Source organism: Anarhichas minor, unplaced genomic scaffold (assembly GCF_050575085.1).
Source record: "Anarhichas minor isolate MPS153535 unplaced genomic scaffold, ASM5057508v1 ptg000074l, whole genome shotgun sequence".
Lineage (NCBI taxonomy): Eukaryota > Metazoa > Chordata > Actinopteri > Perciformes > Anarhichadidae > Anarhichas > Anarhichas minor.
Window position 1 is genome coordinate 7,979,293 of NW_027466520.1, and position 19,242 is coordinate 7,998,534.

Here is a 19,242-nt window from a genome sequence, read left to right on the forward strand (position 1 = left end):
CTTGACGCGGCCCTTTTTGAAGATTAGATTGAAAGAACACTAAGCTCAAAAGCAACAATTGTTTTCTTTCTTCTTTGTGTAAGTAGTGGAGGGCAGGGTTCCCAGATTCTCCAAAAAAATGATGACTTTATGTTTTGTATCTGGGTGGTCTATATTGTACATAAGGCTTTAATAATCTCTGATATGAAAAGACGTTTGCTTATTTTATGTCCCCGAATGTGACTTTAATGGAGTGTGATGAGCACTAAAAGCAGAAGAGCAGATTACACATTTCTTCTGTATGTTGTGAAGCTTCCAAACACCCCGACCCAATTGGCACACACACACACACACACACACTCCCTTCTCATCTCAGGCTGTCTTCAAGTGAGCGCAGATATGCTTGAACTGAAAATAGGTCTGCTTGTGTGCGTGGGTGTGTGTGTGTGTGTGTGTGTGTTTATGTGCATAAATGCCCTCAGGAGGGACGTGAAGGCCTTGATCAGAGTTGATCCATCTCCACTCCAGTAATGTGTGTGGTTGATAACAGAGCAAATAGGATTATCTAACAAGTAGAGCATTGCTGCATATCTGATCTCTCACTCTCGCCGTCGCCCTCAGAACCTCACACGCACTATTAAACAGCCACCACTCTATCACAGATCTCTTCTTTCGTCTCCAAAGTAAACTTTATTACAAGCCTTTTCGTCCGATTTAAAGAGGGGTTACATCAAATTGACAAATTGACTTTTACACTGCAAAGACAAGAAAGATTAGATTGTAGGTGGTCTAAAACTGATGGTCTCTGGGATAAAATACGGCTCAATGTGAAATGGTTCTGGGTCTCTGGAGAGAAAAAGCGAGTGAGATCAATGTGAATATAAACAAAGGATGGAAAGGGAAAGATGGTGTGAACGCGAGTAAAAAAATAAGCTATATATGATTCCAATAAACATCTAAAAAGAGAGCTGACTTGCGAGTGGGGAGAGAAGGGATAAGACAGAGAAGCATTTTATTTTGAAGATGGAGATCATTAAGGAAGATGCATCAGAGGAGGAATGAAATCATAAGATCGTTTCTCTCTTTCCTCACTAGTTATTAATGCAAGATATGTACAAAGGCAGTTTGTCATCCACTTTCTCTCTATGCAAATTGTGTCTTAAAGTTGACACACATACAGCCATATACCTTTGCCAGGCCAAAGCCAATTCTCCGTTTGTGTGCGTGTTTCTGTCAGAGTTTCAGCAGGAGATGGAGCCGAAGGTGAACTGCACCAAAAAGCTGCGTCTTCATGTCAAGCAGGATCCCTGGAACCTTCCCAGCAGCGTTCAGACCCTCACACAGACCATCGCTAAATATGTAGAGGGTGAGTGTTTTACCTGAACCCTTCCAGACAGGGTTAGGACTAGAACCGCCGGGAGGGTCATCTTTTACCCCCTGCTGCAACAGCATCAGCACTCTCAATGATTTCATTTCTTGAAGCAGTTAAGTTGTTTATTTTCATCATGGCGGTCTGATTAAAGAATAGGCTTGCTAGGCTACCGGGCCCACACCCCCTTTAATTCACTAGATGATAATTAAACCCATTTAGGAAAAGTCATGAACCAAGAGAGGGCTTTTATTTTAACAGAATTACGTGAATTTGAAAACGCCAGAGGGGGGAAATGACCCCTTGGCTGTTCTAGTGTGAAGACATATTACTGTTTGGGGCCTAAGGCTTGTGTGCAGACACAGCCACATATAGTATTTATCATGGAAAAGAATGCCAGGCTTGGGAGGTAGTGTGAAATTGACCAATTCTCCAGTGTACCTCATCATATTTATTGGTTGCAGTAATAGCCTGTTGCAGTTGTGTGGGTAAAGGCATTCCCATACCGCTAACTGCATCATGGGATACATAAATTGGGGCCACATAGCTGGAGCTTAAACAATCAAAGAGCTGCACTCTGTGAGATGCCCTTGATTTGATTTTATCGAGACACGTAGGAAGTTCGGCCTCATTTGGTTTGTGGTTTGGTGTTTGTTAGCACACAGATTGAACATGTACATACAGACGCATCCCAGCAAACACAGTGAGCGACAAACAGCCCAGACCCAAGGCCACATGACACTCCTGGGAAAGGTGAGCTGGCGGTCACAAACGAGCGAGTATATATATAAATTAATATTTATGTGCTTGGCCTGTGTACACCACATTTTCTACCTCTCCCCATGACGTTTTTTTTTTATGCAGCACAGCGTCCTGCCAAGCTTCCCGCGGCTCTGATATGACTATAAACAAATGTGGATTTATGTTATTGTCTTTGCCTGGAGCTGTTTTTATTTCTTATATGTGAAGATTAACAGCTGTGGAGCTGGGCTGGGGCAGAAGAGTTATACAGCAATGGCCTAGTCACGACTTCAAGTGGTTGAGTTTATAGTGTAGGTCATACTATTGCAGTCAAGGAGAAAGGTTCGTTGGGAGCTGATATAAGATTGCCCAGTGCCTCACTGGATTGCTTTCATTTGTTTGTTTTTTTCAGAGGTGAAGACACGGCTGCTCTTGGTCTTACTACATACAGGTTTGTCTCACTCTGCTCTTTCACCACAGAAATGCAGAAAACTGTCCCGACTGAAACTATTTTTTTGCCCAAAAAACAAGGGAATAAAACCATACCCTTTCAAAGACAAAGCAACCCTTACAGGCAACCCAAAGAGAAACACACAGTCGAACATAGAAGGTTTTTTAAACCAGGAAAGACAGTAAGAAATTAAGAATTTAGTTGCAAATTATGCAGTTTTTCTAACTGAAAAATGGGTAACCCATGACATACAGTGAATCCACCCTCATTTAGTGTGAACCTACGTATTGACACTATTCTGCTGAACCTGTTACTTTATGCTTTGTATTCATTTTATTCAGTTTGTGTTTTTTTAAATAACAAAACAAAAAAAAACAATACAAAGAAAGTAAAGAAATACAGCACCAACAAAACAAAAGGCAGCATTAATTGATATTGTGGTTGAAAATCCATATTAATCATTTTGCTGGCAAAAGGCTAACAGCAGTGCTAAACTCGGAGGACGACTTCATAGTAGAAACTATGCTAATTCAATTATATGTTATGTTCCTCTGCATACCTCTAGGAAATATGAATTTATAAGAAAAAGTAAAAACGGCTGGATTTCTTTTTCTGAGGTTATGGCGGGATGAATTAATGGTGTCAAAAAGTAAGCACTCATGCCTTATGACACATTATTAATTTCCGAGGGGTTCATGAACTCATTTTTAACTCAGTGGATTGCTGAACTTTTTCAGGGGGCCTATTTCTCAGCAAATTATGGCAGCAATTATTTTCCCTCGGGCACACCTGTCTTTTGCTCTCATTCCTTTCCCTGATACAATATTTAATAACCTGCAGATCTTTCTTTTTAAAAAGCAGCCACTACTTTTTGTTACCTTACTAAAAGCTTGCCACAGCATATAGTCTGACCAAAAAGGTCGTTTTGATTATCATAACAAACTCATGCCACTTATTTCTATCTCACTCGGTGAGTATTATACTGGCTTCATTTCTTTTCTGACTATTCTTTTCACTTTCTTGTACTGTTTGTGATTTCTGCTACGGCTGTCCTCTCAGCCTCACGTCCTCTTTGTTGCCCCTCTAGACTCTGAGATCCAGTTGCGTCGAGATATGGTGTTCTGCCAGTCTCTAGTTGCAGCTGTGTGTGCCTTCTCAGAGCACCTACTGGCTGTCCTCAATCAGGTAAATTACACATATGTCTTGTTTAGAATCGGAAATTGAAAAAATGAGCATACTTATAGATACTATTGAGTCGGTAAGAAACACAGTAAGCGGCACCATCCTATATAAAAGCCAAACATTTTGGTTTTATTCTCTGTCTTAGCTCGCTACCTAACGTTTTTGTGTCCGCTCTCAGTTCAACAATGTAGGCAGGGAGTCGGACCAGGACAGCTCGGACCCCCAGGACCTTCAGGAGGCACAGGAAGCCAGCCGCCGTTGGCTGGAGCAGATCGCCAGCGCTGGGCTTCTCTTCCATTTCCAGTCCCTCCTCTCCCCCAATCTGGTGAGCTCCAGACCAGCCTCAGCAGTTAATCTGCTTTAACAGACACTCTAGAAACAGGAGTTGCTGTCTGTATACATTCAACCCTTATGGGTTTGTTGTAAACTGACCAACGCTGTAGTTGTGCACAGGCAAAGAAATGAATATATATGAATATATTTCATATATCTATGCATATATTTGCATTATACAAAGATATTTGGGCTTTTTATTACACATTTTCCGTGTGCACCGTCCAATACGTGTAGCCCTCACATTGTGATAAAAAACTACAACACACACAGTAACAATCATAAATCGAACAATATGAATCACTGGGTTACAAAAGCATAAATGATGCAATATTCAACGTTTTTTAACGTCTTTTAACGTTTCTCTGAATAAGTTTGAGGGTGAGGTATGTCTAAGCATTTAAGATGGGCTCTACCAAGATCACTAAAATGTGCTGAGCTTAATACACTGTCTGCCCGCAGTGACTGTGTAGGGATGTGGTCTGAATCGTTGAGGTGTGCCGCTGATTCTGCAGAGCCAGATCCCACTGCCGTCTCTTCCCTCATGTATTACTCAAATAACAGTTTCACCGTCATCTGGATCTGGGAATATTGTCGAAATACCCCAAAAAAGCCAACAACCAAAAACATAAGAAATTTAGATTTTAAATGTTAAAAAAAAAATCAACCGACAGTAATCAAAGCTCTACCTCTGCACATGGATTTAAACAAAATTTCTAAAATTAAATTATTAAATGCAAAACGCAATCTGCTCATCTGTATTGTAAAACACCCTTGAAATCGCTTTACTGTTACTTTATACTTTATATTCATGAGGGTAATTAATCTTGAAACTTGAAACATTCCCAGACTCAAATAGTCTTCAGGCTTTTGGTGTCTGACTACTCTTTTTTTTTTTCCTGCATGAATTTAAGTCAGTGCAGTGAAAAGACCTTCCAGAGAGGAGTTCATTATGAGCAGCCACCGTCGATTGCTAAAATTGAGCTAAGCACACACCGTGACCTCACCGAGATCCTATATTAACTTTTCAATAATTTCAAAGTCGTCTTTAACTATGTTAGAGAAGCTGAAACTCAAATTTGAGCTGCCGAAGGGCTGTAATATATTCTTTAAAAGCTGTTATTTCCAGTGTTTCTTTTCTGCACTTTGCATCATCAACCATTTTTTTTTTATTGGCATGAGGTATTTAGATTTGGTTTCTATTTTTATCACATTCTCTGGGAATTAGAAACACAGGAAGTGCTTTAAAAGTGTATTTTGGATGAGCCTTTATTTAGGTTAGACGGGTGTTCGGCTTACGCCAAGTCCTCCTGCACTGGTGTCGCTCTCTGTCTGCCTCTTTTCCGTTATTTCTCAAGACATTTCCCTTTCAAGTGTCCCTGTGGAACAAAACAGGGTCTCAGTACCTGCAGGTGATTCCAGTGAAATCTCAACACGCTCCTTTTCAGGGCACCACATGAAAGGCAGCATGAGACGTACTGGGGGATGCTGAATGTGCGCGTGTGTGTTGACGCCCACACACGGCAGGCGTCACTTGGCAGTGCAACGGGTACCCCGCTGTCACATGTCGGGCCATCTGAAATGTGTCTTTAGAAAACGGACCTAATCCTCTTTCAGCGCTGCTCTGTTTATCCCTCTGCATGTGGTGGATGAGGAGAAAGAAGGAAGATGACAGAGGAGTGCAGTGTCACGATCCGGAATATTCGAGCCGCTATCGCTGTGCCCACGAGCAGACGTGCTTGTTTGTGTGCGAGGATGCCGAGTGCATGTTTGAAGAGGAAAACATGTACACACATTCAGAGACATAGGCAAACAAGCAAACAGACCAAACAGATAAAGACGTAGGCATACACACACTGTCATGTTTGCAGATGGGTATGTGAGCATCCTCTCACAGTTAGAGAAATGGCGTCTTTTTTGCCTTTTTTACCTTTTCCCTGGTATGTTACTTATTACGTCCGAGTGCAATAGTTACTAGATTCTTTGCAGGTTTAGATTTTAGATACAAACTTTATGAAGAGCTTATTAAGCTTCTTCCAATACAATAACCCAACAGTATTATAATCTGTACATACAGTAACAATGTGACACTGTAAAAGGGGACTTCCTGCATCTCTTCACATCTATTTTAAAACAGGATATACAGTTTCATGAAATTAAAGTGACAATGTGGTGGTTTGTTAACAAGAAAACATATCGTACAAGAAAAAGAAATCCAACTAGGAACTACAAGGAAAGTCACCAAGCCATTGATGACATCACTGGAGGAAATTAATTAGACATCACACATCTCCAAAAAAAGGCTTTATTATACTTTTCATGCAGTTGCACTCCACAAAACATGTTAACAGACTTCGATGTGTAAAATCGGTGATGGAGTTCCACTTTATTTTTTCATCAGTGTAGCTACTTTTACTAAGAATACGATCTGAATACTTTCTCCACCACAACACTCTTACAAGTATGCTCTCTTTCTCTCTTCAGACTGACGAGCAGGCCATGTTGGAGGACACTCAGGTGGCTTTAATTGACCTGGAGAAGGTCACATTCTACTTCCAGCAATTTGAAGGGGAGCCACTGGTGGCCAGTACGTACACTAACACTTTTAGCTTACATTTGACTTGCATTTGTTTCATTGTGTAATTATAGTCTCATCATTGCGACTAATACTATATACTACTAATACTACTAAGATTGAGTTTTAAAAGTGCCTCCTCTCCTCTCCTTTCCTGGCAGACACGCCCATGTCATACCATGTGGAGGGCACCCGTCAGGCCTTGAAAGTTTGCTTCCACTTTGAGAGTTTCTACTTCTCCCAGCTGCCTAACAGGCTGAAAAACGGAGGAGGCATCAAAATCTACCCTGTGCTCTTCACACAAGGTATAGTGAGTCTGGTTTGGGAACTTTAAGTCAGCAAGTAGTGCAGGGATAAAAGCCGCTTTATAGCTTCTTCAAAAACCCTGGCAGGTAGATGCACAGTATATATGCAGTGGTTTTTTTCACTTTATCTTTCACTCTTTTGTTCCACCCTTCTAGCGCTGGAGAGTATGGAGGGTTACTACTACAGAGACAATGTGTCGGTGGAGGAATACCAGGCCCAAATCAATGCTGCCTCGTTGGAAAAGGTCAAGCAGTACTACAAGAGACTGAGGTATGTTGTACAAGACTATAGACACAGATATTACTCTGTCACTACATATCTCTTTTTATAGATATAATACAAATCAAGATGACCTACCATTCACTCGGGCTTTGACTCTCAATGCCCAGCAGGGCCTCGAGGTGATTGGTTGAGAAAAAAAACACAGCGGGAGTGTTTTATGATTGGTTGCGAACACACACTCAGCAGGGGCAGCAGTGATTGGATGAGAGCGCCCAGCGTGTCACCAGTTCTGATAAAGTGCTTCTGTACAGCTGCTGCACTCCGCCACCTCACACCCCATTGGTTTGCTGCACACCCGAGACCCTCTGTGATTGGCCAGGCGTGGGCAATTTAATGAGGTGAAAACAGATATGGAGAAACAGACACGTCTGGGAGTTTAAAATAAGGGCCTGGCTTTATTTAATCTCCTGCATGTAAGAGTGAATGTCAGGAGCTATACAGTATGCTGTCTGAATATCAATGTGATTTCATATTAGATGGTACCTTGTTTATTTCAGTGACTGAAAAACTAGCTGTGTTTAAAATGTTGCGAGAGCCTTTGAATGCACGAAACACATTAAGTATTGAGAATGAGAAAACCTCAGAGTCTGTGTCATTAAGACAGAAGATGTAGCTTTTGAAAAATGGCTTATGTTGGTGTAAGTAGAGAGAGAGAGAGAGGGAGGGGGATCACTGAGAGAGATACTGTAGTAGCAAGATAAACAATAGACTGATACCATCTCGGAGATTACGCCAAGAGTGCGATCCCTCATTGAATACCTAGGAGGGCGACCGGTCGACGCATCAGCTTCTACTAAACATCTGCTGCTGATTGTGTGGATAATTAAACAGAGCAGAGCTCACAGCAAAACTCCATCTTGTTATTTAGGGACAATCTACTTTGAGGGGCTGAATGATTTACAGCTTGAGCGGTCATGTGTCACATCAGTACCGATCCTCCGCAGCGAGACATTCATTTACTGGGATTGCTTTCCGCTGAGAGTTTTTAATTTGTTCGTAGTGTTTTGCTTGACGAGTGAAACGAATTTGAAGCGTTCATTTTCTGCGAGTGTCAGATTTCCCAAAGCGCCGTTGTGGATACGAAATTGTGCTGGGTCATTTAATCTTTTTCGTGCATCGGGCCTTCTTTCTTCTCTGCGTAATGATGTTGTCAGCCAGATCCTCTGGGACTCTACGACAGTTCAGTGGAGGAGTATTGGCATTCTGTGGTATCGCTCTCATTTTATTGAGTCATTGTTTGCAGACTGCAGATAGGACTTCATGATCAGTCTCTAAAAATGTCACTATTGTAATTACAATATTACATAGAGGCATTTATTATGTGCACAAATGTGTTTGGGCTCCTGCAGCATACACAACATTTTCCTAATAAATGTATATGTGGTTATAGGGCTGAACAATTTTGAAAACATATCTAATCGCAATTATTTTGACTGATATTGAATTCGCGAAATGAGTTGCGATATTAGAGATGATATTTTTTACATCCTAATTCTCATTTTCATTGAAAAACATATTGAAATGATTATGGAATCCGTACCAAGCAAAGATGTTTTCTTAAGTCTGTAGAATATGATGTGTTGTGCAGCCCTCTGTCGTCAAATGGTTCCAATCGTACATGCAGGACCTTACTTGTTCAGCCATGTGATTGAGAGTAGCCTGTGTTTTTATACGTATGCACGTATGTTGTGCATTTCAGTTTGACCTGGACAGAAAAGAGCCTAATTGAATTGACAGCAGAGGCTCCAGCAGTAACGCGGAGCAGATGTGGGCTGACAGGCAAGTGAGTGAGGCTGGTGATGTGGGGAGCATTAGGGGGGGGGGTGCTGGGTAGGGATGTGGAGAGGCAGTGTGCTTCTAAACCCCAACTGGAGTGAAAGTGGTAGAGACTGTGCTCAAGTACTCAATCTTCTTTTCAGCAAAACCTGTCGTAGGCCAAAACTGCAGATAATTTCAGTCCAAATCTCATTAGCGTGTCTACTCTGCTGCATAGTGGGGGAATCAGTTAGTGTTGAGTTGACACATAAGGAATGATTCTTCATGCAAGTAAAAGTCCCCTTTTTCCAAGTAAAGCAAACAAATGCATAAAGTATTAATATAGTTGCTTTAATTATTTGTTGTTGATGGACTTGTGGATTCACCGAGCTGCAGCGTTATCCACATCACTCTCCAGGTAGTAATACTGTGAACACTAGTAAAACTAAAGCAGGCACCAGAAACATGTTCTTCGCTCCCACCCGGTAGGATTACCTTGTATTAATCACCGCAATGTAAATATTCCCAGCTGGTTTTCAGCAGCCAGTGAATACACTGTCTCTCTCTATGTAATGTTACCAGTAGTTTTCTTTCGCCGGCTGCCATGTGCCTTTCGGCTGACCACAGACCAGCCTCTGATCTCACTCCTCTCTCCATTGCAGCGTTCAAACCTCAGGCACCTCGTTATCCTTGGAGGCCGGCCACGGCAGTGTTGGGCTAAACCCACACTGTGGGCCAGAGCCAGAGGCTGACTGACAGACAGAAACAGCACACGCAATACTGAACTGATTGAACTGCAGCGCAAGATTCTTCAATGTTTTTGTGTCGTAAAATACACTCCTATTACACCATAGGCCCCAGTATTCATTTGGGAGCCCTTGGATAGTGTGCAAAAGTTGAATTTTTCACATTGCATGTGGAGAAATTACAGTGATGGCGATAAAAATTTGCATTTTTGTTGCTCATAATAATGTGGAACCCTGTCAAGACGAAACATGCTTTTCTGTGAATACATTTTTTTTTGTGCATGTTTTTCGTGCAAGCAAAGTCTACAAAAACTTTTATTTTTTCGTCTTGCTCCTCCACTGACGCCTTTGCCAGCGTGCATTGTGGGCATTATCCAATTTCAGAGTGGTGAATGATACCACTGCAAGGGTTTGTGTAATATTTCCCAGCAGCCTCTCTGTCTCTGGCTTACGCTTTCTGTACCCACACCAGATGCAGTATGATCCGAGCAAAGCCGTGGTGCCTGATGAAGTCACTCCGCAGAACATAAACTCACGGGCTAAATCACAAGCACATGGCTGGTGCCACGGGAGTCAGCACTATGTGGAGCCAGAACACGCACCCACGTTCTCAAGCTTTCATAAACGATCTCAGCTGACATGTGCATTTAGATAGAAGAGGTCTAAAAACCCTGACATGAACCAAATGACAGTTTCCTTAGTCCTAGTCCTGTTTCTCCTTTAGGTTTCTCAGCAGGCAAGAGCAGGAAGACATACTTGAGCCGAATGGAGGGGATAAACTAATTGTCTCTAATTTTTCGGTCCCAAATTGTGAGATAAATTTGCAATTGCCTCCTCTCTAGTAGAAGGAAGCAACATCTAAAAAGGGGAGGAAATAGTATGCTCTGAACAGGGAACGTCTTTCCCTTAAGGACGTAGTGAGAAGAGGGGAAATTGAAAGGGGAATATAGATCGCCAGAGCAGGTTGGAAAGATGGTAGGGATTTCAGGGGAGGGATGAGGATGATGAGTAGAGGAGGAGGGCGTGAAAGCGAGTCGAACGGGGCAGAGTGGAGAGGGGAGACCCAGAACAGAATCTGCAAATGTATTATTCAAAAGGAGAGCTTATTGCAGGCTTGTGGTTTCATCACATTCTGCTCTTATTGACAGGAGGGAATCGGTTTTTTTTTTCCTCTTGCATCCTCTTTTGCTATCGATTTACGGAGCATGCTACATAAGCATGGTGTGAAAGAATAAAGAAGAAGGTCTGGAATGTGCTGCATGCTGTTTGCTGTTGAATCATATATTGATGTTGCAGGTGTGAGTGTAAGCAGATGTGTTAATATCAATAACTTCTGGCACAGCAGAGCTCTCACACTGCAGGCATTAGGCTTTTCTCCCTAATTGAAATGCGTTTGGCAGTAGTGGGGACATGTTTGGCATTGCGTCACAAGTCGGTTGTGAAATTTCCACATCTCATGGTGCCACGTCCAAAAATAAAATGCTTGATTTATGTGGATATTAAAACTCTACGCAGTCTGACAAATGGTGTATAATGATGGCATGGTGGCTGAAAGATAAGCTATAAACTTGGATGTGTGTTGCTGTCTAACAAATGGTACATTGCGATTACTACAGACTTGTATTTCATGCTTTGTTGGTTGAACATCCATCGGTCATCGCCGCACAGCTTCCAAGTCATTTGTGCTGGCAGCGTTTGCTCTCCCATCAGCCATTGGGAATTGGTAATCACACCACTGCAGGGCAGTTTGTCTTGATTAAGAAAAAAAAGACTCCATGCGTATTGCAGGTCAGGGTGTCAGTTTCGACACTGTAGTCACTCCTTCCTTTGTCTCTGTTGGTCTGTGGCGGGAGCAGAGATCGATCCTCTTGTTCAGACGTGACCTTGTGTTAAGAGTGCAGATGTGCTCGTTAAAGTGCCGCATGCGTATCAACATGATTAATGCGACTAGCTGATCAGTTCATGACCGCTGACTCAGGTTGTGCTTCGTTAGTCTTTATTACGCGGATATACACATTTGGACCCTCTTTTGCTCGTATCCTCGCAAACGTGCACCTACAGCCATGTAAGCAAGTCTCCCAGACAGCTATAGCTTCACGTAAATCATATTGCTTGTCCTACACGGACACCGCCAGAATATATGCTCAAAGAACAAGACGGTGGATAGTGTTACATAACTTCAAGTCGTTCAGCACACAAACAACAACAGCACACATCTGTTGCTCAAACAGCATTTTGCTCCGTGTAGTTGATGGTTCTTCCTCCCTGGGGGGGGGGGGGGGGGGGGGGCAGGGCTATGCAGTAATGATTAGTGTAACAATAGCTGCTGCAGCCAGTCCCCACTTCTTCCATGTGACATGCATTAGTGTTGTAAACTGCTCAAACAGTCATGCGGCAGTGCAGCTACTTTGCTAAAATGAGATTTCTCAGATGACTTCATCTGTAACCCGAGAAGTCGGTTCAGTTATAAAAAAAAACACGTCTTATTTTGCAGTCATGAGTGATTTTGTATATTATCCTATTTTCAGAACGGAGGCAATGGCAATTTGGTCGTATATTTTTCCTAAACAGAACCAGCGCTTTTTTTTGTCTCTGCGTCCCCGCCGTCCACCCCCCATTTTCGGAAGTGATGAAAATGCTACATTCTTTGCACCGGCAAAGGGAGTCCCAATTCACTGGAGCGCAGAGGAAGGGGCTTCTTTCTGCTCCAGCTAGTGTGCACTGAACCGCTGTTCGTAAAGCCTAGTGAGGCTGAGCATCAGAGACATGGTTTCATTTATCATTTCTCTTTGATTGAACGGCCGTAATGATGACAGTTCTGCACTCGGTGGTGCTTGATATTGTAAAAAAAAAGTCCTTGACTCATCTCCTCAGAAGTTTCTACGTTAAAAAAAGGAAAATACTTATATGCAGCATCAGGGTTGTACATTTGTTCGCCATTTTAAGCCGCTGTCCTTGCATTGTTTGTTTGGGTTGCGGAATAGATTTGCAGAATTTCCTCCATAGTCTTTAATTTAACAGTAGCAGTCCGTCTTTGAGCCACAAGAGGGGGCCTGAATGTTCGTTTTGTGATGGTTGTAGACTACTTGTATTCATTCACTCCGCTTCCATACATTTATTTGGCTTTGTGTGTATATGTTTTCAATAACACGTGCATGAAACAAAGTTGTGCTTTATCAAACGTATATGTCTTCAAAATGGCGAGTGTACCTATTGAAGATACCAGTAAAAAGGGCCAGGAACATTCATTCATCCTGTTGTGAATTGGGTTGCGATGATTTGGCATTTTTTAAAAAGTGGGTACCCAGAAATAAATGGTTGAAAAAAACACTGTTCTGTAAAAGCATTTATCTCAGGTGGGTTTGGAGGCTTTTTTTCTGCTGGCATGTGCTCCTGCATGAAGCTATAGTTGACATATAGCGGGAAGTGTAAATAGGAGGTAGGCGTGGGATAAGAAAATGACCTCTAGCACACTTAACACACACTGTCTCATCGGTGTCACTGCAGAAAGCATCACGGTGGCTCCTGGAAGCCCTCGTTAGCCCCCGAGGCCGCTCTGCCACACACTGCACTGGTTTGTGGGGGGATTTAATAACGGCGAGTGTAATTCATCGTGGCAGTGTGAGTGATTTACATGGACCAGCATGCACCTCTGCAGGGTCACATTTAAAGTTATAAATAACATTAAATAACTTTACTTAAGAGTGAACACGTGTGAAACCAAACCCACAGAAGACTCCGTTAAAACACTTTTCTCGTGTCTCTCAAGGTATTTTAGGGATCATTTCTGTTTCTTTTGTACTTTTTTGAATGAGGGATGTCACGCTAATGTGCCCATTCCCACGCTGCTCCTCTGAAAACATCTGTGCCTCAGATCCTTCTTCTTTTGACGCCGCAGCTGACTACTAATGCTCCTTAGCTGTAAAGGGCCTTGAGTGTGCTATTGTCATGACGGAAGCAGAAACAAAGAGAATTAAGTATCCTCATCGGCCCAATAAAATAAAAACCAGCTACAAGCAGAGCAGGTCATCTCTAGCCTGCAGCCAAGTCTTCCATTAGAGTGTCATGTAAAAAGCAATCGGCTCTGTGTGTGTGTGTGTGTGTCGAGCCTGTTTCTGTAACCTTTGCTACACTGGCTGACAGATCACCATCTGTTGAAATTCTGATTGCCGTTAAACTCCCCTAATTGTAGTCGTCGTCATTATTTTTAAAATGTAAACTTGGAGAATGCCAGTCAGTAAAAGCCTCAATGTCCTGCTGGAGTTCAGGGGCTTAAACCTGAGAAACAGCAGACACCCAGTGGATTTAGACTACATATAATAACGTGTATGTAATGTGTTCTTAGCCTCACACTGTTGTGTTTGCACAACGTGTGTGGGCTTTAAATTTAATTTTTCATCCATAATAAATGTTTTCTAAGCTGCTCCGTTTCCAAACCTCTGACAAAACACCGTCAGCTCAGAAGATGTAATGCAGGTCCTCTTTAAACCACACTTGTAGCCTGACTCCTATTATTTTGTCATTAGAGACCTCCAGGAGAGTCGGCCCTGCTCCTCAAGCTGTGGCTGACAGTATTTTTAGAACAACTCTTACAACAAGAGGATGAGATAATCAGCGAGCGAAATAGATGTGCAGAGGTACGACCCGGTGCTTTTGTTTTGTTAAACGGATAAACAAATGTGTGCAGATGAAGTCGACTTCTCTCGGACAGATGCTATTATATACATTTAAGATAACGGTCGGAGCAGCCGACCGATAAGCAGCAGGTACAAGGGTGAGTGGACTCGCTGCACGCAGTTGAAGTAGACCAAATAGAAACAATTTCAGGGCAAGGTTTTGATTTCCAATAAACTTTCTTTTGTGTTGTTGTGCTCTGTAGCGATTTATCGCTTCACCCAATCTCGGCTCTCTCTTCAAAGAATGATGTTTTGTTCGGAAGCGGTCGTATCTAACTTTTAGTTACTGCAGCCGGTTTGCTTTTCCACAGCAGCCACATGCTCACACACATACGAGACCCAGTATGGATGCCAGGTTTACTGTATGAACTTTAATGAGGAAATCTAATATTTAGAGCTTTGAACAGTCGACCCAACTAAATATTAGCCTGTTACCCCTCATGTAGATTGTTGTGGCCTTTTATGCCAGTTAAATGCTTTTTACTATAGGAGTCGAAGGGGTGTTTGTTCCTTGTCGAGATGCGGTGTAACTCCTGGTCTACCATGCGCATCTTTTGAAGGATAAGGCCATCTTGAACCAATTACATGGGCTGTTAGCTCCATCTGAACCCTTAGCAAACTCTGCTCGTAGTCATTTAGTAGAACACGCCATAAGGTTTACGGATAATTTGCCGGATAGGGATTAATCTCCTGGAAAACCTAAGCAAGTGAGGATCCAAATCTGGGCAGGTTACTCATCTCTGTCTGTTTAGTAGATTTATATGTGAATAGGAAACATCAGCTCACATGTCAGACCCACAGTCTCTGTGTACTATAGAGGCTTAAGGGCCTTGTCGTATGTACTGTGTGTGCACGTATGTTTCCCGACAGTGTGATGTCGGTAAAGTATGTAGTTAATCTTTTTGTGTGCATTATTCTCAACGACTTTTAATTTCACCGCGGCTGTTTTATAATCACTGTATTGAATGAGGGATGTGTTAACTCTGCTCTGATTAATTAATTTAATTAATAATATGTCAGGCAGAAATACCCCAGTCCTAATGAATGCCTCCTTGGACTGATTTGAATCACTAAATAGCAGATGAATGAGCCCCGCTTGGCTGATTCTTGTAAATAATCTCCCTCCCTCAAAGTCTGCAGTTGCTGCATCTCTTAAAACCGTTTTTTAAATTTCTATTTGAGATTTCAGAAATGTGTACTCTATGGGTGACTGTGCGTTGTACATTAGTATTGCTTCTGGCAAAGAAGTAATGGAGTATGTGATTTTATTACAAGGGGCTTAATGTGGTGTAGTGTCGCTATTTTTAGCACCCTGCTGGATTACTTAGATTTGATGGAGTCACAGACTGCTGAGTTTGCACCAGCAGCACTCCACCTCAGATGGACTCATTGCGGCATGCGTCTCCTCTGTCTGCATAATGGCACCAGTCCGGTGCTGCCTCCGGTGGACGAAAGGAGGAAAATAGCACCGAACTCCACTGTACTCCATGAATGAATGAATGAGGCAATGGCATTTGGAGTGATGCCCAGGACAAGAGATGCTTACTTAGTGTTTCTGCTGAGCTGTGTCCAAGTTATTCTCATGATTGATAGTCAGATGGTGGAGCTCCATAATGAGCAGGTGGCCTACTTTTCCCGGCCAGTGCTCCCGATGACCTAATGGTGCAGAGAAAAGAAGGCCACAGTGTGTTTTTTCAAGCAACAGAGCTACTAAATAACAAAACTTGCCAGTGATTAGTCTGCTGCAGTATGTTACTTAATGCACATCGTTTTCTACATCCCACTGCATTTCAGATATCAAGTTAGAATCACTCAATGTGGGAACTGTTGTTTCTTCCCCCAGGGCTTTCTACCTGGATCAGTCCAACATGCCGCCTAGCTCCGCACCCAAAGCTGCCCTCGTCGACAAGGTAAGAACAACCCCGCACAACCTCATGCTGCATTCATGACATCGGGGGAATAACTGAAGAACACGAGTAGATCTGAATGCTGCAGTGTGGAAAGTCGAACGATATGTAAAATCAAGCAAAGGAGAGCTGCAGCAAATTCCTTGCCACACCCCCAACAGACCTCAACGGCCCATCAAATGCACAGACTTTCAGATCCTGAGACAACTCAAAAACTGATCCAATTCCACACAGCCATAATCCATAGCATCCTGTCATTATCATCTCTGCACATAACTAAGAAAATGAACAGAATTATCACCGGAGCATCAAAGATTGCATGCTGCAAACTCCCCACACTGGTCTCAATATGCACACAACTCACCATCTCACGTGCAGTCAAGAATCAGACGCATTTTCGCTGCGTTTTGCTCATTATACAGCTTGCCGGTGTTCTTCTTCCTCGTCGGATCCTGCACTAACCCCTCTCCCTCTGTGTCTGCCCAGCTGATGCGCCCCCTTAATGCTCTGGAGGAGCTGTACCGTCTGATGGAGAGTTTTATCAGTTGTCGCCGCACTGCTGCCTGTCAGTACACCGCCTGCGGGGCTTCTGGAGTGGGGCTGCTCTCTGTGGCCTCTGAGCTCTGCTCACGTCTGGGAGCCACACACATCGTCATGTGCAACAGCGGTGTTCACCGGTGAGTGTGTGGGCACACGTGCTGTGCATTTCTTCCAGCGCTGTATGAACCACCTCCAGTCAAATTATACGTTCCTGCTTATCGTTTTCTTGCTTTTGACGGCTCTCTTGCAGCTCTCCGTTCTCTTTCATCTCTCTTACCCTCTTCTCACCTTTAAAGATGTCGACCACAGTTTCTCCCTGGTTCTCTGCACCTTGTTGTATCCTCCGTCTACCTCTCAATTTCATGAGAACCCTGCTCTCCTCACCATTGGGATTTTCTATAAATACACATTTCTCTGCATTAATTACCAGCAGCATATTCTAGTTAATAGGGCCCATTGTTTCTCAGGCCAGATGAGGGACTTTCAAGCACTTTACACAGGAAGGAGACGGGTCAATTACTTCCATTCTCATTTGAATTCTATATATATGGCAGCCTAATTCGCCTGCAGCTGAGGGCACCATCTATCAGTGCACGAGAACAGAAATATCCTGACCGTTTGTCACCACTGATCCCCAGCTTTCATCTCACGCTTTCCCTCCGCCCGCCCACCCTTTTCTGTGACGCCCTCTTTCTTTACCCCGCGACAGTTTCCATATCTTTTCGTCTCAGTCTCAGTCACATGCGCAGGCTCACACACGTCCGCTTTCATGCGTTCGCCGGATGTAAGCGATGGCTTGATAAAGTGCTGTGGATGGAGCCGCCTGGTTGCCTGAGCTCTAATAGAAGGTTCCTGTCTGTGCAATGACTGCTACTACTTTATTAACCCACTGCCTGTGTCTGTGTGTGTGTGTGTGTGTGTGTGTGTGTGTGTGTGTGTGTCTTTGCAATTATACAGACTTGACATAACTCACCCAGACAGGCAGGCTAAGTGTACCGTGTCACAGCAGGTGACAGGGCCTGCCATATTTGGGATTATTTGTGAACTGGCTTTCTCCTTAAACACTGTTTTACCCTCCAAAGCTGCAGGCTGATGGACGTACTGGAGTCACAGGAATGTGAGTTATCGAGGTTTTGCCTTATGCAAGTATCCACATAATCAAACAAACTAAATCTGCCGTAATTGGAAAACCTATGAAACCAAGCCAGTAGATCAGTAATGTGAATATTGCATTATCAGTGTGGCAGCCTTCTCAGGCCCTATTGATTGGATTAGTTGACTTGATGGATGAGTTTTAATAACGGTGAAAGCGTGATATTTTGGGGGCATCAGCGTTTTGCAAAATGCAGCGCTGCTTTCTTCTCCAGTCTTTTTTTTTGCCCATCACTCTTACAACACCCATTAGAGAGGGAAAAGGAGAGTTCACTGTCTGACAGCAGAACAAAAGACGATATCAGAGGGAGAGACGGTGTCACAAGCAGAAAGCCTAATCCACATTCCTTCGGCGCTTGCTGGCTTTCCATTCATTAGAGTCAAATTTCACAGAATACAAGTAGTTATTTCTCTGATATAAATATGTGTAATGTATACACTTCTCGCCTCCTCTTTCCTGCATCCTCTCTGTCATTCTTTGGCTTTCTTCGTGTTTGTTTCATCTCATTTATCAGAATGGACTTAGCTCTGGATGGAGCACAGAGTGTAAATGGGATATGGGCTGGAACAACATAAAACAGATGGGAATGAATCACCTCATACTATCTCACCAGCCCTAATGAAAAGGGAAGCCGTGCAGCCTGTCTGTCTCACACACACACACACACACACAGATTTTGTGCAGTCCCTTCATCCTGCTCCAGCTGAAGAGATATTTAAAGATCTTCTGTGGGTGAATTCCTTTATTGGTGTAAGAAGCTCAAAATGGGTGCTTAAAATACTCTGGGGTGGCCTGCATAGGACAGCCTTTAGCAATTCTTCACTTGGATATCTCTTGGCACATACTGGAGACGATTGTTGAGTTCATTTCTTTTATCACATCATGTTACGCTGTCATAAAGTTATGTAACTGGAACTGTTAGATCTCGATCTGATTGACTCAAAGTAATATCTTCTGGCAGCAATAAGTTCCTCATCATTGCCCTTTTAAAAAGAACAAAAAAAAAAAGCTTTTCTCAGTTGGTGGGAAATCCTGCCACAAGAGAGGGAGATATTAAACAAACGGCTCATATTTCTTAGCAGCCCCATGGCGATGTTACTCAATGAAACCGAGCCTGGCAGCGTTGAAACTTTAGAGAGTTCAATTTGCAGCGAAGCGGCCCTGGATCGATATCAGAGAAAGGTCAACTGCAGCCTTGACACCTGTCACAGGCTCTCTAAGGATTTATCCACATCCTACATTCTGCC

The 19,242-nt window shown here is 43.0% G+C and overlaps 1 protein-coding gene across 2 annotated transcripts in view; it reads left to right on the top strand.

The window, feature by feature from the left end:
• Positions 1-19,242, top strand: part of prex2 (phosphatidylinositol-3,4,5-trisphosphate-dependent Rac exchange factor 2) — a 77,813-nt gene that overhangs the window by 52,957 nt on the left and 5,614 nt on the right. Inside the window, exons 30-38 of one of the 2 annotated variants that reach the window (XM_076080439.1) lie at positions 1,217-1,345; positions 2,502-2,540; positions 3,628-3,725; positions 3,901-4,047; positions 6,540-6,642; positions 6,792-6,935; positions 7,092-7,206; positions 16,239-16,305; positions 16,789-16,979. In XM_076080439.1, coding sequence (XP_075936554.1) covers positions 1,217-1,345; positions 2,502-2,540; positions 3,628-3,725; positions 3,901-4,047; positions 6,540-6,642; positions 6,792-6,935; positions 7,092-7,206; positions 16,239-16,305; positions 16,789-16,979 — 1,033 coding nt within the window. The remainder of the gene's footprint in view (positions 1-1,216; positions 1,346-2,501; positions 2,541-3,627; positions 3,726-3,900; positions 4,048-6,539; positions 6,643-6,791; positions 6,936-7,091; positions 7,207-16,238; positions 16,306-16,788; positions 16,980-19,242) is intronic. The other variant, XM_076080441.1, reaches the window with a different exon arrangement.